This window comes from Porites lutea, chromosome 6 (genome assembly GCF_958299795.1).
Source record: "Porites lutea chromosome 6, jaPorLute2.1, whole genome shotgun sequence".
In the NCBI taxonomy this organism is placed as follows: Eukaryota; Metazoa; Cnidaria; class Anthozoa; order Scleractinia; family Poritidae; genus Porites; species Porites lutea.
Window position 1 is genome coordinate 7,822,205 of NC_133206.1, and position 25,851 is coordinate 7,848,055.

Consider the following 25,851-nt stretch of genomic DNA (forward strand, 5'->3'; position numbering starts at 1 on the left):
GGCCCCACTGCCCTTATTATCACTTTCTTAAGTGACTTTTTAACGCCCAGTGAGTCCTAGCTGTCATTGATGGCTGAGACGAAATGGAGTAGAATGCGACAGAAAGAACAACTACCACACGTTTTGGCGGGAAATCGGTCTGTCGGTAGACTGGAACGGGTAGCGCATGCGTAATGTTTGCGATTTTGAATCACACGTTTATTCTATTGTCATGAAGTGTACCTTCAAATAACGAGATATGAAATGACCCAGTCATCTTGTAAATGGGATACAAAATCAGAAAGTCATCCCGGTATGAAACTCGCGCCGGTGCGAATTTTCCCATGTAAACACCCTCTTACTACTACTGGACACATGCTCGTCTAACTAAAAACGTGCTGGAGTTGGGAGATAAAACTAATCATTTCGATTTTAGGTTGATGGCTGTTATTTTATTCATTTATGTGGATTGATCATTCAGTGATCAATGTAGTCCCTTAAAAATGTATGATTCGTTTCTCCTCAAACTAATCAAAAAATAAGCTTTAAGACTTCCAGGTATTATTTTTATTACTATTACTTGTTAAATTTATGCCAAAACCAAGTTGCATTATATCGTTGCAGTTATTTTGTTTGACTTTTCCAGATATCCCGCGGCTATTTCATTTTCTGTGACCTTGAACGACGTTTCTGGTAAAATGATTTCATATTTTGCGACAAATCTGACCAATCAAAGAGGTCTAAAGAACCTCGTGATAACCACATGAGCAAACATTTGTTAATAACTAATGAACGTTTCTAGGAATTACGCTCGTCCTTTTCCGCGGGATAGTTTCTAAGAAAACGTCTCAGAAGCTTTGTGGTTTTATCTTATTTTGTTGATAAACTGTTGATGAACGTTCCCATACTGTTAGTAACGTATTGGATGTCCAGAATATAGAGCAGGCACATTGAACTTTCATAAATAATCAGAATAAGAAAAACTCTTCCCGCGGTTTACGTTCGATCTACCGGCCAATCCTAAATCAGTAAGTCCATCCATACACGTAGTGAGACCTGTTTAAATCGGACCAATATTAAAATGGCGACCGGCCTTTTATTAAACCTAAACCAGCCTCACAAAGTCGCAAACGTTTCCTCCATATCATTTTAAACCTGCTGATAGCAAGAATCTCAATCTGTTTAAGCGTACTCAGGAGAATGTTCACTGTAATTATCAAGGTCATCAAGGCGCGTTAAGACCTCCAGAGTAGGTTTATGAGAAATACACAATTTAGTGAAGGAGTGACTCAACTGAAGTTTTAAAAAAGGGTTATGATTTGCAATTGAACGTGACGTTGCTGATTTTTCAACAGTCCGCCGGTTTAAAAAAAAAACAGAAAACCATTGAAGTTCAATGAAGCACGCGCTGTTGTTAAGCATACGGCACTTATTAGCGTGGGATAGGAATTCGACGAGACATGAGACAGCATGGCCAAGTTATAACGCCGTTTATGAGTTTATAGATTTAAATGGGAATCTGGAAGATATGCCTCAGTTTTATGACAAGTGTTTCGTGTCAATATCCGACTGCAAAGAATAGGAAGGTAGAGGAGACTTAGGTCGATGAGAACCCTGAAATAGAAAAGAACGTAATTTTTTTTCTGGAGGAATGATTCATATAGTTTACACTACGTTCACTGACTACCCATCACTTTAATTTATCGTAATGTATACGTATGCCTCGATATGCCTGTAATGCCTAATTTGTTGAAGGAAACACTAAAATCCAGCTTCCACGAGCGACTTAAAAATAAAAATCATGATGAATGATTATAAAATAATCCACTATGCTGGAGAGCAAGATTCAGTGCATGGTCAAGATGAAACAGTGAACTGATTTCTTTGTGCGTAACCGTTTTCAAAAAAATACAGCATGCAGTTCGGAAAATTTCAGACACATTCTGACATTCAGACTAGCAATGTGCGACTTTTATCTGGATGCAAAGAAGGGCTTCAAGCCCATTCCTTGTATTCACTTTTGACTTTACGCCATCTTTCCTTTAGTTGATGTAAACAGCCATGTAACCAGCAGTTCAAGGAGGCCTAAATCTTCTCATAAGCTCCCATAGGTCTCCTCGCCATTCTTTTTTCTACTTATTCTATATTATTTATAGTTTCTTTAATTGTGTGGCAAAAATTAAAACAAGCAAGTCCTGGCGAAGGTGACAAACGCCGTACGGACCCATGTTTGAACGAACTCTCTAACCAGAACAGTACCAGATTTGGCTCGTGTTTCTTACACTTCCCATACATATATCAAGAAGTTTAAAAATACAAATAGAATACGGTATTACTAACCTTGAATGAATTTCTCTAGAGAGCTGATCATGCTGCCTACTTATCCGACGAGTTGGTAGAAGCATACTACTGTCCTCCTTCTTCCAATTCCGTTAAATGATTCACTGAGTCTTAAACTTGACCAACCAACCTAAAATGACCTTATTCTGTAAGAATTTTGAACTAATTCAGCCTAAGCAGGCAGAGCACAAAACAGAAAGCTGAATTTGGGGGTGTTCTGTTAGAAAGACCCAGTTATGTATATTATGTTGGGAGGAAACTTTTAATGACCTTTGCGACATGTCAGTTTCTCGGAAACTGGATTCATGACTAGATGTGCAGTCATTGACAATTCTTAGAAACAGCTATAAATAGCGACTTTTCAACTCTTTTACGTTATATCATTTCGTGCTAAAAGACGTTTCAGGAATTGTAAGATTTTTCAAGAATTGTAAAATGAGCTTTTTGTTGGCCAGTTTCGAAGGGACAAGTCCATATGGGCAAATGTTATCATGAACATTTCGAGAAAGACAACATTTTTATAAGGTACATTATGCAATATATGCAATCATTTTGTAGTTGCACATACACAAAATATTTCTCACGGTATTGGCATATTTACATCTTAATTCCTTGTCCAAAACATGCGCTAACGCTGAACATTGAGGCCCTTCATAGCGGTTTTTTACCCTTAATTCATTTCACTTTCAGTTATCTAGTACTCCTAGTTTTGTTGCTCAGTTTCGTAATACTGACCTTCATTGTGGTCAGTGAACTATGCTGACAAAGGTCAACTTCTCAGAAACTTCTGCCGCCTCAGTCATAAAAAAAAGCATTCATGTTCTTTGGGTTCAGATGAATTTTTTGATGGTTTTAATAAATGGAAATGTTTGATTCTATGTGACATAACACAAAAGGAGCTGAGGCAAGCGATGCTAATTTCAAATGATGCTACTATTAGACCCATCGCCCGATCCTACCAAATTCCAAGAATTTAAATTTCATGGTTTAAATTCAACTCAAGTTTATATTTGATGGTTTTACAATTCAACTCAAGCTCCGTTTTTAAGGGGTCTGACGAGCAGAAGCAGGAAGAAGTACATGGCACTGTAACTTGTAACATACCCTTCGATGGTAGCTTTTATGCATATCACCAGATTGAAACATTGCATGCAAATACGTCTAAAAGAAACATGTCCTTTAAAGTTGCCTTTATTTTATACGAACACTTGCATGGTCCCGTAGGTCGGCTTGACTCAGAGATTGAAGCCTTATGTTGTGCCAGAATCCATTTCAGCCTTTTAAACTGAAATTGACAAATTAAAGATTAGTTTTTTAGTTTTATAGAAGTCCTGTCCACGGGCTATTTTATCGTGTGTCTATATGGTTTTTAGTTTGCCAAGGGTTTTGTAAACTACACCGAAAGCCGACAATGAAACGCAGATTACACACAAATACATCGTGACTGACCAGCCTCTGTGATGATTTAGCTATTCTATTCCCAAACATAACAATGTATTGGAGTTTGAACTACAATTGTACCTAGTAATAAGGTTTTATCGATAAAGGAAATGTCATTTTGTCCCTTGAAGACACACAAAATAATAAAAAAAAGCCTTACTCCAACGTTTGTAGTTGTTTCCAGATATGTATTAACTCGTGAACACGTTTTAAAGAAAGCCATCCTTTAAGGTCTCCTTTCGCATTAAGTATTTCTGTCGCTCTAATTAAACCCTCCTCTGTTAATGGGCTGGGATGCGCGTCAATATTTCTGCTTTCTTGGAGCGCTTTCATCGCTTCTTCGTATGCTTCCTCCCACTGAAACTTTTCATTCAACTCACCCCACTTTGTCTTAGATCTTTCCTTCTCCTCTGTCGGTTGAGGAAGTTTGTCCAAATCGCGATGGATGTTCTTCATCTTGTAGTTTCTGCCCGATGAAAACGAATTTGGGAACACTACCTTGTACATCTTGTTTTGGAGTTGACGGCACAATTCCCCCAAAGAAAGCGATGCGTGTAGCTCGCGATCAGCTTGTTGCAAATGCTTTGGTAGAAGCGCGGGAGTAATTTGGCGTACTGGTCTTGGAATACCTAAAGATGGTGGAATCTCCTTGTGTTGTAATTCCTTCATCTCTTTAATTTCTTTTTTTATTGCTTGGTTTCTACTCTCCATCTTTCCCGACACTTTGCCCAGACTTTCTTGTAATTCTATATTTTTCTCCTCCTGGGCCAATTTTGCTTCACTCAATTCTTTGATGTCACTCTCCATTCGATTTACCTTCACTTTAACAGATCGCAACTCATCCTCCAGTTCCTTCTTATCTTTTTCAAGTCGACCGAGTCTGGCTTTGAGGGCTTTGATCTCTTCATTTCTGGACTTCAACGCCACGTTAAGTTCTTGATTTTGCTCCTCCAAAGCATCCATAGCCTTTCGTAAGTCGACAATTTCTTTGTTTTTCTCATCAATTTGCTTTTTGAGGGACTCGATGTCTTCGTTATGTTGATTCACAATAAGCTCGTTTATTCTGGCGCGTTCTTGGTGAACCTCCCTTCTCAGAGTAACATCCATTCCCAAAAGAGCAGCCATCGGATTGAATTCTTCCATATTCTGTCGAAACTGATCTTCAGCGATCATGATGACCGCTACAGAACTGTAGAAACGGTTTCTTTCTTCCTGGAACTCGTACGGTTTGTCTTAGTTTGTTCAGTTGAAGTGATGCATCGGGAAGATATTTGCTCACCGTCACTTATTTACCTTCGACCAATCAGTGGTTTCCATTTGAATGCCTCGTCATGCGCAGTCAGCGCATCGATTTCTCGGAATTGGGCTAATCTTCCACAGGTGATACTTAACATGTGTTTATGGCGCACGGTCACGTATCTACGTGCCAAGCAATTTCTTTTGTTTATTTTTTTTGTTTTTGCTTTCTTTTTCTATTTAAAACTACCTCGGAACAAGTGAGAATCACTAGAACAAATTTCACATTGTTTCCCTTTTGTTCGTGTCAAATATGCTTTTCAAAAACCGGTCAGTGTAAAACGCAGACTGCGGACTGACCATTGTTTTTACCAATGCAAATGAGAACGTCACAACAATAGTCACATTTCTTCTAACCCCGAGAAAACAATAGTCCTCAGTCAGTCCGCAGTCTGCATTTTACTCTGCTTCTTTTAATACCCAGATGCGGCTTGCTCAAAAGTGTTTCTGTTTGTGTCTGTTTGTCGAGAGAACAATTTGAAGATTTTGCACCACCTAAGACTTTTCAGAAGAGGCAGACTAAGTTGAGGATACTGAAGTTAATGGAGGACACCATCCCTAAATTAAGTGTATCTCAGTACCCGAACTAAAGCTTAAAGCTAAAATACTAAGTAACTAACTTTAAAACTAAAGTCCGAACTGAGCTTTCTAAACTAGCACTTGCAGAGGTTCGAAAACTGTCTTGTCAAGCGGCTTTTGGAGGCTGTCAAAAACTCCGGGGAAGATTGAGAAACGAACTCATCAGTCGGCAACACCTCGGCAGTTCAAGACGACCCTGGAATTCCTGCTTCACGCACAAGAAATGCTGAAAGTAACAACCATTTGGATTTAGATCTCGCAAATAGCTCTTTTTCACCATTTACTGAGATAACTACCTCTAAACTTGACAACGAGCTGTCGAAAATCTGGTCAGAGATTAGCTCTATTCACTGTTCTTTATTAAAGAATATGCCCCCTGGTCCAGCTTTGAATTTACAAATTAAAAAACTCAAAGAAGAAATCACCGAATTCAAATTCAAATTCGGTCAGTACAAAATGCAGCCGAGACCATTGTTTTCACCACGCAAATGAGAACGAGACAATAATAGTCCAAGTGTTTTCTAATTCTGAAAACATTAGTCTGCAGTCAGTCTACATTCTCCATTTTCTGCAATCTGCAATTAATCTGAGTCGAAATAGAGAACCATCGAATCAAGAGAGTGGATCATACCAAGTCGTTAGGCCTGACAATCGATGACCGACTATCTTGGACAAATTATCTTAACGAAGTATGTAAAATGGTATCCGCTGCAATAGTTGCTCTGAAGCGAATTAGGCCCTTTGTCTCTCCGATAAATCAACAGCTATACATTAATGCTAACGCAGGGATAAACGCTTATTATAAATATCTACAACAAAATTAATAGCCTGAGTATTTTGTTTTCCCTGTGCTCCGCTAGATTTAGCAACTTTTAATAATAATAATAATAATAATAATAATAATGATAATAATAATAATAAAGATCTTTATTCAAGGTCTTAAACAAACGTTAAAACATTCCAAGGTCTATTATAAAATGAAGATAAGAACTGTCTTAACCTAGAAAGTACTAAATTACAATCTATTTAAAATCAAAGAGACATTTATTGGCAAAGCATTTCTAAACCTCTCAGTATTAACACTTGGGACCCGGTAAGGATGCGACCTCCTGCGTAAAGCCCTGCTCTTAAGTCCTTAAGCTGGGGGAGAAGATCCTGCAGGGGATGCGAGGAAGTACCCACAATACTTTTCCTGAGCCTCAAATCCCTGTCTTTAAAAACCTGTTGGATCGATGTTTCATGTTGAATATATCCAAATCGAAAGGCCGTTCTCAATAGCCTATCAATCTGACTAAGGTATTTGGTATAAGCCGCAACACCCCAAACCCTGAAGACAAAAGATCAAGCGACAAATTTGCCCTGGATGAATTAATCACTGTTTTCCTCGCGGCTAGCATCGGCTGAAGGAAAATCGAGCGAGCGAAGATTTAAGGTACATTTTGTGTGTTTTTTTTTTATAGAAGAGAAAGTCTGTTTGAAACGTAAATTTATCAATTAGCATTGTTCTATTGACTTTTTGGTCGAGCTGATGCTAAATTCAAGGAAATATTTTAGGAAACACGCTCAAATTCGAGACAACTTTGTTGTGAAGAAAATTTTAGTTGAGTTTAAACGGGCACATTACGCTGGAATAAGCGAATTTCATTTGAGTACAGAAACATTTGGGTTTTCAAGTAAATTTTTCACAAAATAGCTTCTGTGTCTATTATTTTGTTCCTGAGTGTTCATTCATAACAGTCGTCCAGAGAACGGTCGCAAAACAACAGCTTCAGCGCCGGCTGTGTGTCGGCGAATTTCAGTTGCAACTTTGACTTTCATAGCTGGATTTCCCCAGACAGATTTCGATACAAAGCTAGTTAATTTCTTTTTAAAATTAGTGTTACCTATTATTCTAAAGGAATTACAGCCAATTTATCTCATTTCTACTTTACGTTTATTTCAAAAATTGTCACATAAATAAGCTTGATAATTATTTCATTTATTTAGTTTTAGCTTATTTTTTAGACTGAGTCTTTTCAGCTGGTGTTTATAGTTTCAGCTACAGTTTTCCCAGAAAGTTTACCCTAATATTAAGAGCAAGTAGACAGATGCCATTCAGAATAACAACGAAAAACGTTTTGCAATTTACCTGAAGACCGAAAACAATTGATTCAGCGAAAGAAAAACTCAAAGGCAAGTTTTTGAAAAACATAGAACATGATTTGTTTACGCGCGGGTAGATGGCAGCATACATGAACTCGGAGCGATGACTCAACCGAAGGCAAATGGAAAATAATGTTTTCCTCTTTTGATTATGTTATAAAAGAAATGGTAAACGTTGCAGCTGTGCAACCATGAAGTTATGGATGCACTTGGGAGGTTTGCTAAGCACTCAAGAAGCTAGAGTCGACTCTTACGCTTCTTTCGTGCTTAGCAACCTCCCGCGTGCATCCATAACTCCATGGTTGCACGCTGCACGTTTGTCATTTCTTAATTAGAACGCTAACACTAGGCCCAGCGGGTGTACTACACCTAATGTCATCAGCGTGTTTAGTCATCAAGGTACTCTGGGAGGTGGGACTTCTCTCATTAACCATGATAGTAAAAGACGTACAGGTCCCAGAACAGTGCCTTGGGGCACACCTCGATTGACGGGCAAGAATGGGTCTATGACTTTGTCTACACATACCCTTTGCTGACGATATTTTAAAAAGTCAGTAACCTAACATAAGGGTTAATATCAGGCACTTAATTAAGTTTATCAGTTGCTAATCTATGGGAAACCGAGTCAAAGGCTTTCGAGAAGTCAAAAGACAGAACTCAAGCCATCTCATCCAAAAGTGTTGATTAGATGATTGGGCAGTCTCAGTTCCACAATCCTTGTTATAGGAAAACTGATCTGAATGAATAAAGCAGTAAACCAGTTTCCTCAATTGGAAATCCAGGATTAATTAATCTTTCAAAAAATCTCACAATGTCAGTGACGGATATTGGTCTACGCTGGTCAGTAAAGCACAAATATTGGTCTCCCTAGGAATAGGTCGCACATTTGCAGTCTTCCAAATCTTAAAGACTTACTGGGTGACTAAGGAAACATTCAAAATATGTGTTATCACAGGTGTGAGTTCCAGGGCATACTCCTTCGAAAACCAAAAGGTAAGTCATCTGGGTCAGTGGCAGTCCTTTTCACATGCGACAATGCCTTGAAGACCGATATCTCATGAATCACAGGAAATTTATGATGCTCCATAATCTCCAACTGGGCAGGTTCGACATAATTTGGGTCTGTGTTGATTGACTGAAAGTGAGTGTTAATATCGTTCACAATGATAAGGATGAGAGATTCATACTTGATCCAACAAGTCCAGTTAATTTATCTACCACTTTCCACCAAGATTTGCTACCCATTTCATGTTGCAATTGTTTCGAGATTGTTAACCTTGGTCGGATTCAACTGATTCTCTTTGATAAGATAGGTTATTCTCGGTTGTAAGAGTCCAGCTTCCTGTACTATCACTTTAATTCCTCAGTAACTATTTTTTTTAGACAGAAGATGTAAAAGGCGAGATAAAAGAAAGGTCTTTTGATGACATTTTGACCCGTAAAGAGGGAAAGCTATTCTTGAACTATTCATGGAAAATATAATAGAACTTGTCAATAGCAATGTTGATATTATTTTCAGCAAGGAGTCAGTAGACCAATCAATAGCCTATAGTTTCTGTAACATTAAGCTCTTATATTGGTCAGACCGGGCGTCAATAAATTCAACGACAGATCTCACTGGGGGATTCCCTACCTTGGGGAAAATAAATACACCGGAATGATCCGATTTAGCCACGTTCTTAGAAGTGCACACTTTCCCAGAAATATTCGGCGGTTATTCGGTGTTCGGTAGTCAGAAATACTTCCAAAACACTGCCATTCCTTTTCAGGAGTCTTGACCAGTTTCGAAAGGTCACTTTGTTGTGTACATGTAAGAGATTTCAAGTCAAGTTTATTAATGTCACCAGCAATTAACCTTGCATTCGGCGAGGTGTCAAAAATGCTTTCGCAGTTTCATAATAATCAAAGGTCGTTGGATGGTAAACCGAGAGAACGAAGTAAATCTTGATTGGTCGTAGATACCTTTGCCCACAAATATTCTTACTCGTTGCCACTCACATCTATCTTCTTCACTTTTCAGTCTTCCTTGCACAAAGTTGCAACTCCACCGCCTCTATGTTTGGCTCGGTCCGCTTTCGAAGCATTTTTTTGATTATTATTCAAAAATATCCCTTCTAGGGGAACAAGTGCGCTGTCAATATCACTTCGCAGCCATGTTTCAGATAAACAACAAACATCGATCTAATTACTCGTTAGTTCATTTTGTAGTTATTTAAAGTCATTGTAGGGGATCCCTACAAAGAATCTACTTTAGCATGCCCATAGCGGCGACAGACATTGAGTTTCAGATTCACGCCCCTTTATCTCGCGTTAAGCCCAGGCCAACCCAGGCTTAATGGCTTAAAGGCAGCTAAGCTACTGTTCGAGTTTTTGGTTTGGTGGTAGACTCTTCCCCATGTTCATTTGGAGTCTGACACAATACTATTGCCTACGTCCCTACCAATGATTGCCACTCATTGTCTTATTTATCCGATCCAACATGTAATTTTCAATCAGAAGAACATACGTTACCTCCATTCAAAAAAAAAAAAAAAAAAGATACAAGCAAATAAACACAACTCTTTTGTACATTTTCCTTTAAATCATTTATTCGGCAGCTTAACTCTAATACAATTAAAGTAGGCAGTCACAATCTTTTAGAAATGAAATTTGTCAGTATAATATGCTAGAGTCAGCTTAAGAAGAGCCTGTGTTCAAAGTTTTATCTCCTAAATGTTCCTAACAGAGAGAAAATGAAGAAGGAGTCATTCGCAACAGATATTTTTTCTTCAAAAAGGTGATCGGTCTTAAGTTTTTTTTAAAGACTAAGACTCCAAAAAGTAGAAATCCGGGGAGGATTAGCCAATGCATCGCCAAAGAAATATCAAGACTGATCTCGGTGTGGATGAGGTTTGCGTAACTCGCTTGAGATTTCGACATCTGAGGCGAATTTCTCACCATCAAAATATCTAAGATCTCTTCACAGATAAAATAGAGCATTTATGGAAGATTTATTTCCTCCTTGTTTATTTTCTCTTGGTATTTAATTAAGCATGATTTCCTCCTCTTCTTTGGGATGATATTCTCATACTGAAGCACAAGCTCAGATCTAAAGATTGGTTGGTAATTCTTGTTTTGCAACAATGGGTGACAAGGCGGCAATGTTGGTGGTCAATACAATAAAAACTTTTTTCAAAGAGGAGGGAAGAAGAGGAGAGAAGTTCTTTTGTTCTTGACCACCAACATGGCCGCCGTGGCAAACCAGCAATAAGCACAACTGATTTTGCAGGATTTATTCATAGTGTTATTACTTGATTATGCATGTTTCAGTCATCTGTTTTCATTATTGTGCAGTTTCTACTTTCATTAAAGCATAAGGCGTTTTGTGATACCAGCATTAACCTCAGGTCTGTTGACTGCAACAAAGAAAGGAAAAACATTTTATTATTAAATAAATATTAAAAAGAGTTTAAATTTAATTTTGTATTGAAGATACAGGTAGCGCAGTGTTGAGAGCACTCGCCTCCCACCAATGTGGCCCGGGTTCAAATTCGGCGTCGACGCCATATGTGTGTGAGTTTGTTGTTGGTTCTCTCCTATGCTCCGAGAGGTTTTTCTCCGGGCACTTCGATTTCCCCCTCTCCTCAAACGCCAACAGTTCCAAATTCCAATCCGACTAGGAATCAGGTAGACGAAGAACCATTAATTAGATGTGGTACCACTAAATCATTATTTACTTATTTTTATTTTATCCCCATATACATTTCCTCTAACTTCAGTTTGTTTGGGCCCCCTGTGTGGCTCATAAAATCCTGCGCCAGGGTGAGGTTTTAAACGAAATCTCTTCGGCAGTATTTTCAAATGTCATTATTTCCTTTTTCTTTTACTGGATATTTCTTCAACCTTGACCGGTATATACAGTCAGCTCTCTCTTAACGGACACCTCGCTAAAAAGGACACCTAAAGTAGGGCCCTGCCTTTCTTTGCTCCTTTTAGTGGACTCTCTTTAACAAGGACATCTCTCTAAGACGGACGCAATTAGTGCCCGTCCCAAAGGTGTCCATCTCAGAGAAAATTGACTCTATGTCAATCACGCATGTTCCCACTTCCAATTCATGTGGCGTCTCTTTTTGCACCTTGAATAGTCAATCCTCAGTTCTGATATATGACACTATTGAGTGGACAATATTTTGCCCTGTTTTTGTTTTTTTTGTTTTGCTATTTTCGTGTTATTTACTGGTTTATTTTTGGCAACTGAGTCAAACTCTTTTGCTACATAGAGTGGTTTTCAGAGGGTTCATCTTGGTCACCTCTTCACTTAATCTATACAGGGAATAGCAAATTAGACTTACACATTAGTATCATTAGCTTTTATTACGGCAGCAGCAGTGGTTTGTTGGAAGTATACATCCTTTGTCAAACTGAGAGCAGCGATGCCAGTTTGGAGGACAAGGCTCTTTATTATAAGTACAAGTTCCTCGTGGCCAGTCGCATACATTTGGTTGTGGATTAGGGGCTTTAAAACAAAAGAGAATCAAGTGATATAAAACCAATATACCTAAGGAATTAAAACTGTGATAACTAAACGTCGTATGACTAAAAAAAACCCCGCAGATTTGGACAGCCCAATCATCTTGACGATTATCATCCGTCGTGCAATCATCCAATTGGTCTCAACCATGCACTGACTGTACATTTCAGTTTTCGCGTCCGGAATCAAGATGCCTTTTTCTCCATTCTTGGAAGTTAAACCGCAGTGTAAAATCCATTCAAATGAAACCTCTTGTGTATAGTCACTTTCAAATACGACCATTTCAGTTTCAGTTTCGGCATAGTTTAAAAAAGCATCTTTTTTGCTTTTGACTTCGTACATTCCACAATAGCATTCGGGCCAGGTTAGACTAACATAAGTCCAAATATATATTTTTGGTCCTAACCAAAATTGCAGAAGTTTCGTGGTCAGTTTTTTTTTCAAATTTTACTTTTGGACGCTTCAAGACCTCCTCTACTTATTTTCTCGCAATGAAACCTGGGAGTTTTGTCTGTCTCTCGCCTCTTAAAATTCAAAAGAGCATTTTTTATTTGATATTGTGACTTAGGCCCCTACATAAAGCACGAAGATAAATCAGTGCAAAAGACCAAAGCTCCAAGTGATAAAGAGTACACCTCCTCAGAAGCACTAACGCTATTTTTGCTTTCTTCAGTATATTTTTCAGTAGCTGTAGGTACTGGCTCGCTTGGCCCGGCACTCAATTCTCCACCTCAGAAACGAGAGGGGAACTGGGCCAAGCTAACTTTCGTAAAGGCTTCTGGGACTCTACCCGTTAACGATCCCAGAAACAATTGCGGTATATATTTCGGCACCAGTCTCCTTATCGTTTCTAAACATGGGCACCCAACGTCAATTTTCGGAAAATATCTGTTCGGAAGACGATTTGAGATCTACAATTTTCGGAACATTTGTTGTAAAATTTCTTGCTTGCGTGCCTCTCCTAGGATTTAACACCTGGTATAATTGCCCTTTTTTAACGGTTTTTTACCCTGAAAATGTCACCTAAAATTTTAGATAGCCTTTTTTCTGGCTGAAAATTTCGAAAAGGTAAGTTTGATCCCTATAATTTTCGGATCACTAGACTTACAGATAGTAAACCCGAACAGATGAAAAATTTTTAAGGGATAAAAATATGCCTATATCTATCGTTTAAGTACTAAAGTACGTTTAACAATGTAATGTCTAAGTTGTTTTGAACCTTATTCTCGTTGGGTGCCCCTGTCTAAAGTGGCAAATAAGGTCACCACAAAATCAATAAGAAAAAATGAATTCAAAACATGCAAAAGAAAGCTTCCTTTGAAGAAACTTACTAGTTGGTCGCTTGCAGCAGCAATGATTTGTTTTCGGACAACTATGATCGTACTTCTGGCAACGTTCCGTGTTTGCTGGGCAAGGGTCGTATTTGAAATAACAAGTACCTCGCGGCCAGTCACATCTATTGTGAGCTGAAGAAAAGTGAAAATTTTAATATAGTCATGGGCTAAGCATAGCGGGTAGTAAGTAAGTAAGTAAGTTCAATGGTTAAGCCACCAATTAAAAAATTAACCCTTAAACGTACACGCAAGGTCATACCCACACCGTGGAAAATAACACATAAATAAGCACTTTCTACGATTTTAATTATTGAAAGAAGTTGAAAAAGCATGTATTTTCTTTTCAATTGGCTTGACCACCTGTTACTTATGACGTCATTTCTCGTAACCATAGCAGCCGACCATCACTAAACTTGTCTCAAAATGCGAGCGAGGGATGAATGAACAGCTAGTGAAAACGTTAGGTACTGATGTTTTATCCGCTAGGAAAAAACTCAGAAAAACATTATGGGGGAGGGGGTGTATCCACCCCCTGCCCCCCTCCCCCATCTGAGGGTTAAAATATAATTTAACAAAGTACGAAAGTACGTTCATCTAAAGCTGGAAAGGCTCCGTAGGTGATTAAACTGAGTCCACTGGATAGCCTTTTTCTCGGGAGAGCTTTAGATCTTCCTTTATCGACTTTTTTTCTGGCTATACGTACAACTGAATAATTAAACAAATATTTTACTAGAGACGCGCATGCTCATGATGAGAGTAGCGCATAAATAAGGCTACTGCCAAGATACTGACAAGATAGCAAATATAAAAATTCTAACAAAAAGGCAATCCTCACCTTCAACATGATACAATGCTATAACCAAAGCAGTCAGCAAAAGGAATATGCGAATCGTCAGATGCATGGTCGACCTGCAATTAAACAGAAGTCATTTATTTTTGCCTCATTTCTCTTGTTACGTCTTAGCAGGGCAAAACCCAGACGTCAGGAGGCACTTCTGCTCTCAGAGCACTTTTGATTAGCGTCGGCTAGGGAAAAAAGTCCTGATACTGATCAGTAACGAGTGCTTAATTATTTCTATTGTCGCTTTCTTGATAAATAAAGTTCCCTCACATCATGAGCTCCTGCTCGCATAGAATGCCCAATCCTATCCGAGAATTTAACACGTCAGGCTCACAGCACAAAAGCCAAGATGGTCCGAAAATTCTACGCGACCACGACTTTCCTAAGAATTGGGGGCTGCCTTCAGTATAAGTTCTACCCTTAAGTTTAAAAAATATTTTTACGAAATAAATAAATAAAATATTCTTTCCCTTATACATAATGGACGAACACAAACAAAACAACAACAACAACAACAACATTACAACTACTCTAGCTGTGCGTCCGATCAAACAGAGAAAACTTAAATTAAGTTAAGAGCTTAAACTGAGACTTGTTTAAGATTCGTTGGACCAAAATTGCACTAAAGCTTTTGAATAAACCAGCTTACTTCACTTTAACAGCCCGTACACAGCAGGCAATGACAACTTGAGAACAAATTCGGAGGCTCGTAGATCTAGACGACGTACTACAAGACGTTTATATCCAACTGTGAGGTGCAAGGAATCACCGTCCACTTTTATAGGCGAGTCCAGTGGTAGCTACAGTGAGACCGGGCACGCTTTTCCTGTTTCGTGATATGATAATCAGCACTTTTGAGCAACCACGAATAAAGCTTTTCCTTTGTAAGGCCTTGACTAACCACGTATATACATAGTCGTGCCATTCTAGTTTATATTGACGTCAAATGGCCGAGAGATGATCGGAAGCCGTGTGGGGTAACGTTGCAACTCACACTTTGCTTATGAGTTAATTTAAACTGGTCTTATGTTAAATTCCTCGACCACTGTGTATAACCAAGCTAACAGGGATCGAGTCCCCAAGTCCTTATATTGTTGACGTTTATCACAACCCCGGCTGGGGGGATTGGGGGGGGGGGGGGCGGGGGCACTCAAGGGAAATTCAAGTAGAATTGTGCCGCCGAGTATTTCAAAACCCTGACCCTGTTTAAGACAGAAAACGTTCATTTCGCTATTTACTCTTAAACAAGATACCTTATTCCATGACCCTGATTCATTTTGTTTCGCGTACGAATAGCAGCAATTTTCTTAACTACTAACATGGAATTAAATTGTCTTGAAAGAAAAGAGGCAACTGGTTTACACTCTTTTATAGGTTATCGGAAGAAACTAAGCCCTATTCAAGACGCCAATAAGTAAAATTGTTTAGTGGTACATACAGTACCCGTTTTGGAAAAGGAAGTACTCCCCCCTCTCCTTATGTACTCCCCCTAACAGTAAACGTGTTTTAGTTCATTGGAAATTGATTTGACAACAAATTTTGTGCAACCAATTTTCGACATTATGTTAATGTGAGAGCTTAAAAATATGAGTAGAAACAAAACTGTCGTTCGCTATTTTTCTACATGACGGGCCTGCTTGGAAGCCGTATTGTAGTAGTTTAAAATTATATTATATGTTTAGACTGTATTAAATGAACAATAACAACTTACTTCTAGAGACATTAATTGTTTTTTTGCTTTGTATCTGCATCTTTGTTTTTGTTTTGTTTGTTGTTTGTCTTTTTTCGCAGAAGAAGGAAAGCACTCTCACTGATAATCTTGAGTTATTCAAAAGGAAATGATTAGTCGCTCAGGCAACTGGGATTGCCGGGAGCACTTTATGGTTATGACGTGTTACGACCTTATGCACGTTGGAAAGGTCATGGCACATGATCCATTTTCTTCTAGAATTGGCTTCAAAGGGTCATCCATACAGCTAAATGATTAAGTTTGGGTCATGGGTTATTTTCTCACTGATTTATTTGTTAGTTTGTTTTGTTTGTTCTTTTATTTTTTCAAACAAATAGTTTTAAAGTACAGGACGTGACTGACAAACAGAACGTGATCAGTATAGCTGGAGCTTCTCCGGCCTTATCGGATAATACGTGACAACCGCCATAAGAGCAGCTTTTAACTCACACTCGGCACAAAAGGAATATTTTTACGCTCTACCGGAGGACGTGGGGGTAAAGCACAGATTTATTTCCGGGGTGGTATCTCAACATGTTTCCAGCTATAATGTGCTTTAAAATTGTTTCACAGGCAATGTTGTCTTCTGGAATCAACTACAAAGGACAAAAACAAGCAATTTAAGCTTAAGACCATGTTGTAACGAATATTCAGAGCATCTTGCAACGAATATTCAGAGCTAAACTAATGATCTCTCTGTTTCAATTAATGGCACTGTCATCGATATTGCCAATACAATGCAACTTCTTGGTGTCAGTATCGATAAAGATCTTAATTTCAACGTTCACGTTAAGGAGACCGTACGAAAGGTTAGCCGCAAGTTGCAAGTTCTGAAACGTTACAAACACTTCAACCCTACTCATGCCAAGAAGAGGCTGTATCTGGCTTATTTTCTCCCACATTTAACCTACTGCTCCACAGTCGGGTTCCACCGTGGCAAGCGAAATGCTGATATAATTGAGAAACAATTATATATTCCAACCTTCGTTTCATTTTTAATGACTTTAATAATTCGTATGAAAAATTATTGCAAGAAGCATAATCAGCCCCTATAGTCTGAGAGCACGCCGAATAAATGATATGCTCATATTAGTTTTTATAACATTAAATAATGCTGCACCCTGTTATATTTCTGATCTTTTTACCGAGCGCCAAACCAGCATCAGTTTACGAGGCAAACGCAGCTTTGTTATTCCACGTTTAGAGCGGTTTTCATTTGACTGTCGTAAAACCAAAACCAAAGTAAATACACTAGCCAACCAAAGGACGTAGTAAAACCAAAACCAAAACCAAAACCAATCCCAATTCGACAGTCAAGTGAAAACCGCTCTAAACACAACAAATTACGGCCTTCATTCATTTGGATATCATACCAGCAAACTGTGGAACTTATTGCCGACTAATGTCCGTGTGTCTACTTCTCTTGCTGCCTTCAAAATTGCACTAAAAACTGTTCAACTGGATAATGAATGCTGTTTTTTTTGTGACCAATGTTAAATTCTCAAATTACCTGTACATACATGTTTATTTTTTATCCATAAAATTTTTTTAAATTTTGATCTTATTTAATTTTTATGTATCTACTTGTGTTTATTTCACCTGTTGATGTACTTTAATTATTTTATAGATTTATTTTCGTCGAAGATATTAACAATTTTGCTATCAACAAATTCGAAGTTAAATAGAGTCTTCATTGCATGAAAGGCCCTTCTCAATAGCCTATCAATTTGACTAAGGTATTTAGTACAGTGGAACCCGGATAATACGGACACCAAGTGGACATGCCATAGTGTCCGTATTATCCGGGTGTCCGTATTATCCGGGTGTCCGTATTAAGCGGGCTCTCAGAGAAAACGTCAAGAACATATGTTTTATCGATATAAACACCAAAGCAGACGAGAAAACGTAAGAAGTTCATCCTAAAGAAACCTCACGATCATTTATCAGAGTCTCAGAGTAACATCTTTTAACTTTATTGTAGTATTGTTATTGAAACAGGCACGACAGTGGGTGGATTGGGAACAGCGAACCTTGGTTATAGTGTCAACAACAACAATACCAACAACAACAACAATACCTTTATTCGCCTCGTACTTAATTAATTACATACATGAAAGAGAAAAATATATATATATATATTTATTTGTACTTGATGAGGCCTGGAGCTGAAATAACCCTAAGATTTTCCAGCCAGTTCTCCAGAATTTAAAGTTTTAGAGAATTGAGATAGAATTTATTTCCAAAGAAGCAGTTTTAAAATACAATGTATTAAGAAAGAAAGAGTATATGCTTAAGTTATGTTTACTATGTTGTTCTGACAGCAAATAAGGTTTCAATTGTTTTTGGAATTGGTATGTGTTTAGTTCTTTAAGAGTTAAGGGAATTTTGTCCAAACGGCACATGCAGCATATCCGATTGTTTGTTTCCCCGTATTAGTTCGCACTTTTTTTACGTAAAGATTCTGTTTCGATACATATCTAGTATTGTATTTGTGGACATTACTGGCATATTTAAAATAGTTTGAGAACAGCTTTGGCAGGAGGCCTTTATACCGGAGATACGTGAATTTTAGAATCTGAAATCGATAAACATTATGTACCGTAAGAACGTCTAATAAATTTAGTAGGGCAAGTGCACTTTCTGTGTGTTCACCATAAGTGGTGGCAAAGAAAATAAGCCTAGCAGAATGATTTTGCTTAGCTTGTATCTTATCAATATGTGTTTTGTATGCACTCCCCCATGCTAATATTGCATAAGAGACATATGGGTATATTAAGCTGTAGTAGTTTGTTTCATTTGTAGAAGAGTTAGTAATGTCTCAGCTTAGATATAATACCATGCATTGTTTCGCGCAATTCTTGTACAGATGTATGAAATATCGTGATTGAAAGACATCGTTTCATCAAGCAAGACACCTAGATATTTTATTTTTTGCCTCCCTTGCAGCACATTTATTGTACCATCTGCAATTTCAATCTTGATATTTACTTGGTCATCTTTTTTCTTTGACGATTTAATGATCATGAAGTTTGTTTTAGTGAAATTAATTGACAATCTATTTACATCAGACCACATTTTCACTTTTTTAAGTTCAGAGTTAACTATTTCCTCAAGATCTTTCAGGATGCGGGCTGAGGCAAAAACGTTTGTATCGTCTGCAAATATTCTAAATGTTAGAGCATTTGAACGGTTTGGTAAATTGTTTAATATATAGATTAAAAATAATACTGGGCCTAGGGAACTCCCTTGTGGAATACAGCACGTCATTGTTTGCTTTGACGAAACTGTATTTCCCATCTGTACATATTGCTGTCTATTTGTGAGACAGCTTGCAAAAAGTTGGAGAGGCACGGCGCGTATCCCGTAGCGTTCCATTTTTTTAAAGTAAAATTGTGTGGTTCACGTATCAAACGCCTTGGAGGTCGAGAAGTCCAAAAACACGCCACAGGAATACAAATTGTTATCTATCGCATTACGTAAATTATCAGCAATTTCTGCAATGGATTGTGAGGTTGAATGTCCCTTTCTATGGTTATAGTGTCAGATACACTATAACCATTACTTTTGCACAATCTAAGGATGTGCATACGTTTTAGAGCTCTTTCCATCAAATCATCAATGCTTATCCCAGTTGGTAGGACTATCCTGAAATGTCACTCCAAGAAGCTTCAGATATAACACACGTTTAATGGTAACAATTGGCTCAGGGGGAGGGAAAGGTTTTTCTTCCTTTTATGACAAGTTCCTTGGTCTTACTTAGATTAAGTTTCATCAAATTCTTACTCAGCCCAACGGGTAAACGTAATGCCATCAGCTTATTTAGTCATCACGGTACTCTAAGAGGTGGGACTTACATCATTTACCGTGATAGGAAAAAGTACAGGCCCCAGAACAGTGCCTTGGGCACACCTTGATTGACAGGCAAAAATGGGGCCATGACTTTGTGTACACATACCCTTTGCTGATGATCTTTTAAAAAGTCAGTAACCCAAAGAACAATATAAGGGGTAATATCAGGCACTTTCTTATTAAGTTTATTAGTTACTAATCTATGGGAAACTGAGTCAAAGGCTTTCCAGAAGTCAAAAGACAGAACTAAAGCCATCTCATCCAAAAGTATTGATTAAATAATAGGGAAGTCTCAGTTATACAATCCTTCAGCGTCTTCTTATAGGCAAACTGATCTGAATGAATAACGCAGGAAACCAGTTTCCGCAGTTCGAAATCCAGGTCTCATTATAATGTCAGTTACTGATATAATTTTGTCTGGCGCTGGTCAGTAAAGCAGAATTATTTGCCTCCTAAGGAATAGGGCTCACATTTGCAGTCTTCCAATTCTTAGGGACTTGCTGGGTGACTAAGGAAACCTTCAAAACATGTGTTATCCCAGGTGAGAGTTCCAGGGCATACTCCTTCCAAAAGCAAAAAGGTAAGTCATCTGGGTCAGTGGCAATCCTTTTCACATGCGACAATGCATTGAAGACCGATATTTCATGAATCACAGGAAATTTATGATGCTCCATAATCTCCAGTTGGGAGAAAGTTGGTAACAAGTGCGCTGTCAATATCACTTCACAGCCATGTTTCAGATAAACAATAAAGATTGATCAAATTACTCATTAGTTCATTTTGTAGTTATTAGTAGTTTTAGGGGATCCCTACAACGAATCTACTTTAGCATGCCAATCGTGGCGACTGACATTGAGTTGCAGTTTCACGCGCTTTTATCTCGCGCTATTGACCCAAATTCTTGTTAAGCCTAGGCTTAATGGCTTAAAGGTAGACTCTTTCCCGTGTTCATGTTGGAATCTGACACAATACTGTTGCCTACGCCCCTTCCAATGATAGCCGCTCATTGTCTTATTTATCCGATCCAGCATGAAATTTTCAATCAGAAGAACATACCTCCATTCATTAAAAAAATAAAGTAAAATAACAGACGTAAGTAAATAAACACAACTCTTTTGTATATTTTCCTTTAAATCATTTATTCGGCAGCTTAACTCTAATACAATTACAGTAGGCAGTCACAATCTTTTAAAAATGAAATTTGTCAGTATAATATGCTAGAGTCAGGTTGGTAATTCTTCTTTTGCAACAATGGGTGACAAGGCGGCCATGTTGGTAGTCAATACAATAAAAACTTTTTTCAAGAATTTACATGAAATCGAGTTCAATTCTCAGAGGAGAGAAGTTCTTTTGTTCTTGAAGACCAACATGGCCGCCGTGGCAAACCAGAAATAAGCTGATAAATTAGACTCATGACAAATGATTTTGCAGGATTTATTCATAGTGTTATTACTTAATTACGCTTCTGTTTATGTTTCAACCATCTATTTTCATTATTGTGCAGTTTCTACTTTAATTAAAGCATAAGGCATTTTGTGATGCCACCATTGACCTCAGGTCTATTGACTGCAATAAAGAAAGGAAAAACATTTATTAAATAAATGTTAAACAAAAGAGTTTAAATTTAATTTTTTATTGAAGATAACATATAGTGCTTTCAGGTAGCGCAGTGTTGAGAGCACTCGCCTCCCACTGAATGTGGCCCGGGTTCAAATTTGGCGTCGACGCCATATGTGTGTGAGTTTTCTTTTACTGGATATTTCTTCAACCTTGACCAGTATATACAGTCAGCTCTCTCTTAACGGACACCTCGCTAAAAAGGACACCTAAAGTGGGTCCCTCCCTTTCTTTGCTCCTTTTAGTGGACTCTCTTTAAGAAGGACATCTCTCTAAGACGGACACAATTAGTGCCGGTCCCAAAGGTGTCCATCTCAGAGAAAATTGACTGTATGTCAATCACGCGTGTTCCCATCCAAGCGGCGTCTCTTTTTGCGCCTTGAATAGTCACTCCCCAGTACTGATATATGACACTACTGAGTGGACAATATTTTGCCCTGCTGTTTTTTTTTTTGTTTTGTTTTGCTATTTTTGTGTTATTTACTGGTTTATTTTTGGCAACTGAGTCAAACTCTTTTGCTACATAGGGTGGTTTTCAGAGGGTTCATCTTGGTCACCTCTTCACTGAATCTATACAGGAAATAACAAATTAGACTTACACATTAGTATCATTAGCTTTTGTTACGGCAGCAGCAGTGGTTTGTTGGAAGTATACATCCTTTGTCAAACTGAGAGCAGCGATGCCAGTTTGGAGGACAAGGCTCTTTGTTATAAGTACAAGTTCCACGTGGCCAGTCGCATACATTTGGTTGTGGATTAGGGGCTTTTAAACAAAAGAGAATCAAGTGATATAAAACCAATATACCTAAGGAATTAAAACTGTAATAACTAAACGTCGTATGACTAAAAAAAAAAAAAAAAAAACGCGGATTTAGACAGCGCAATCATCTTGACGATTATCATCCGTCGTGCAATCATCCAAGTGGTGTCAATCATGCACTGACTGTACATTTCAGTTTTCGCGTCCGGAATCAAGATGCCTTTCCCTCCATTCGTGGAAGTTACACCGCAGGGTAAAAACCATTCAAATGAAACCTCTTATGTAGTCACTTTCACATACGACCATTTCAGTTTCAGTTTCGGCATAGTTTCAAAAAGCATCATTTTTGCTTTGACTTCGTACATTCCACAATGGCATTCTGGCCAGGTTAGACTAACAAAAGTCCCCAAATATATATTTTTTGTCCGTAACCAAACTTGCAGCAGTTTCGTGGTCAGTTTTTTCAAATTTTACTTTTGGACGCTTCAAGACCTCCTCTACTTATTTCTCGCAATGAAACCTGGGAGTTTTGTCTGTCTCTCGACTCCTAAAGTTCAAAAGAGCATTTTTGATATTGTGTCTTAGGCCCCCACATAAAGTACGGAGATAAATCGGTGCAAAAGACCAAAGCTCCAAGTGATAAAGAGTACACCTCCTCAAAAGCACTAACGCTATTTTTGCTTTCTTCAGTATATTTTTCAGTAGCTGTAGGTACTGGCTCGCTTGGCCCGGCACTCAATTCTCCACCTCATAAACGAGAGGGGAACTGGGCCAAGTTAACTTTCGTAAGTGCTTCTGGGATAGCTTACCGGTGCGTCCCCAGTAACGATCCCAGAAACAATTGCTGCATATATTTCGGCACCAGTCTCCTTATCGTTTCTAAAGTGGCGAATAAGGTCACCACAAAATCAATAAGAAAAAATGAATTCACAACATGCAAAAGAAAGCTTCCTTTGAAGAAACTTACTAGTTGGTCGCTTGCAGCAGCAATGATTTGTTTTCGAACAACTGTGATCGTACTTCTGGCAGCGTTCCGTGTTTGCTGGGCAAGGGTCGTGTTTGTAATAACAAGCACCTCGCGGCCAGTCACATCTATTGTGAGCTGAAAAAAAAGTGAAAATTTTAATATAGTATTACACGGGCTAGGCATAGTGGGTAGTAAGTATAAGTAAGTACGTTCAACAGTAATAAGCCACCAACGTACATACACACCAATCATTATTAATTTAACAAATGGAAAGGCTCCATTGGATAGCCTTTTTCTCTGGGGAGCTTTAGAGCTGCCATTATCGATTCCCTTTCTGGAATCGTAACCAAACCATTAAGCAAATATTTTACTATAGTCGCGCATGCTCATGATGAGAGTAGCGCATAAATAAGGCTACTGCCAAGTTACAAGTTCTACCGATAATCATAATGAAATTATAAAAATTGAGCAAGTATAAGACAAGATAGGAAAATAATATAAAGATTCTGAAAAATAGGCAATCCTTACCTTCAACACGATAAAATGCAATAACCAAAGCAGTCAGCAAAAGGAATATACGAATCGTCAGATGCATGGTCAACCTGAAATTATAGAAAAATCATTTATTTTTGCCTTATTTCTCTAATTACCTCTTAGCAGGGCGAAACCCAAACGTCAGGAGGCACTTCTGCTCTCAGAGCGATGATCATCGCCGACTAGGGCAAAAAGTCCTGATACTGATCAGTAACGATTGCTTTAATTATTTCTGTTGTCGCTTTCTTGATACATGAAGTTCCCTCGCACCATGATCTCCTGCTCGCATAGAAAGCACAGTCCTATCCGAGAATTTAACACGCCAGACCAAAATTGCACTTAAGCTTTTTAACAAATCAACTTACTTCACTTAAACTTCTCGTACACAGCCGGCAATGACAACTCGAGAACAAATTCGGCGGCTCGTAGATCGTGCTCTACTGTGAGGTGCAAGAAATCACCGTTCACTTTTATAGGCGAGTCCAGTGGCAACTACGGTGAGACCGGGCACGCTTTTCCTGTTTCATGATATGATACTCAGCACTTTTGAGTAACCACGAATAAAGCTTTCCCTTTGTCAGGCCTTGACTAACCACGTATATATATAATCGTGCCATTCTAGTTTACAGTGACGTCAAATGGTCAAGAGATGATCGGAAGCCATGTGGGGTAACGTTGCAACTCTGACTTTGCTCATGAGTTAATTTGAGCTTTGAATTCAGTGCAAATTGACAAAGTTGTACAACATTCAGTCTGGTCTTATATTAAATTCCTAGACCACTGTGTATAATTAAGTTAGCTAACAGGGATCGAGTCCCCAAGTCCTTATATTACACAACCCCTGTTGGGGGGGGGGGGGGTGGGGGAGGACACTCAAGGGAAGTTTGGGTAGAAGTGTGTCGCCGAGTATTTCAAAACCCTGACCCTGTAAGACAGAAAACAGTCATTTCGCTGTTTACTCTGTTTAAACAAGATATCTTATTCCATGGCCCTGATTCATTTCGTTTCGTGTACAAACAGCAGCAATTTTCCTGAAACTAATGACATGAAATCAAGTTCTTTTAAAAGAAAAAAAAAGAAACTGCTTTACACTCTTTTATAGGTTATCAGTGGAAAAAGAAACCCTCTTCAAGACGCCAATTAGTAAAATTGTTTAGCGGCACATACAGTACCAGTTTTGGAAATAAGGAAGTCCTACGCCCCCCCCCCCCCCCCACCCCCGGGACCAAGACAATTGTACTCGAAAAGATAGGTCACAATCCGTGGTTAGGGTCACAGTAAACGTGTTTTAGTTCACTGGAAATTAATTTGGCAACAAATTTTGTGCAGCAAATTTTTGATATTATTTTAATGTGGGAGCTGAAAAATATGAGCAGAAACAAAACTGTCGTTCGCTATTTTTCTACATGACAGGCTTGCTTGGAAGCCGTATTGTAGTAGTTTAAAATTATATTGTATGTCTTGACTGTATTAAATGAACAACAACAACTAACTTCTACAGATATTAATTATTTTTTTACTTTGTATTTGTATCTCTGTTTTTGTTTTGTTTGTTGTTTGTCTCTTTTCTCAGAAGAAGGGAAGCACTCTCACTGATGATCTTGAATTATTCAAAGGGAAATGATTAGTCGCTCAGGCAACTGGGATTGCCGGGAACACTTTATGGTTATGACGTGTTATGACCTAATGCACGTTGGAGAGGTCACGGCACATGATCCATTTTCTTCTAGAATTGGCTTCAAAGGGTCATCCATACAGCTAAATGATTAAGATTTGGGTCATGGGTTATTTTCTCACTGATTTATTTGTTTATTTGTTAGTTTGTTTTGTTTGTTTGTTTGTTTGTTCTTTTATTTTTTCAAACAAATAGTTTTAAAGTACAGGACGTGACTGACAAACAGAACGTGATCAGTATAGCTGGAGCTTCTCAGATC

The 25,851-nt window shown here is 38.3% G+C and overlaps 1 protein-coding gene and 1 long non-coding RNA gene across 2 annotated transcripts; both read right to left on the bottom strand.

Moving 5' to 3' along the window:
- Positions 1-3,494: 3,494 nt before the first annotated feature.
- LOC140941627 (uncharacterized) lies at positions 3,495-5,001 on the bottom strand. Its single transcript, XM_073390648.1, has one exon. The coding sequence runs from the start codon at positions 4,930-4,932 to the stop codon at positions 3,916-3,918; it is 1,017 nt and encodes a 338-aa protein (XP_073246749.1). The 5' UTR covers positions 4,933-5,001; the 3' UTR covers positions 3,495-3,915.
- An 8,597-nt stretch (positions 5,002-13,598) lies between these two features.
- LOC140941657 (uncharacterized) lies at positions 13,599-15,268 on the bottom strand. The gene is made up of 3 exons (XR_012166488.1): positions 15,111-15,268; positions 14,456-14,529; positions 13,599-13,752 (listed from the first exon to the last, which is right to left on the bottom strand). It is a non-coding gene; the product is annotated as an uncharacterized lncRNA (long non-coding RNA).
- Between the last annotated feature and the right edge of the window lie 10,583 nt (positions 15,269-25,851).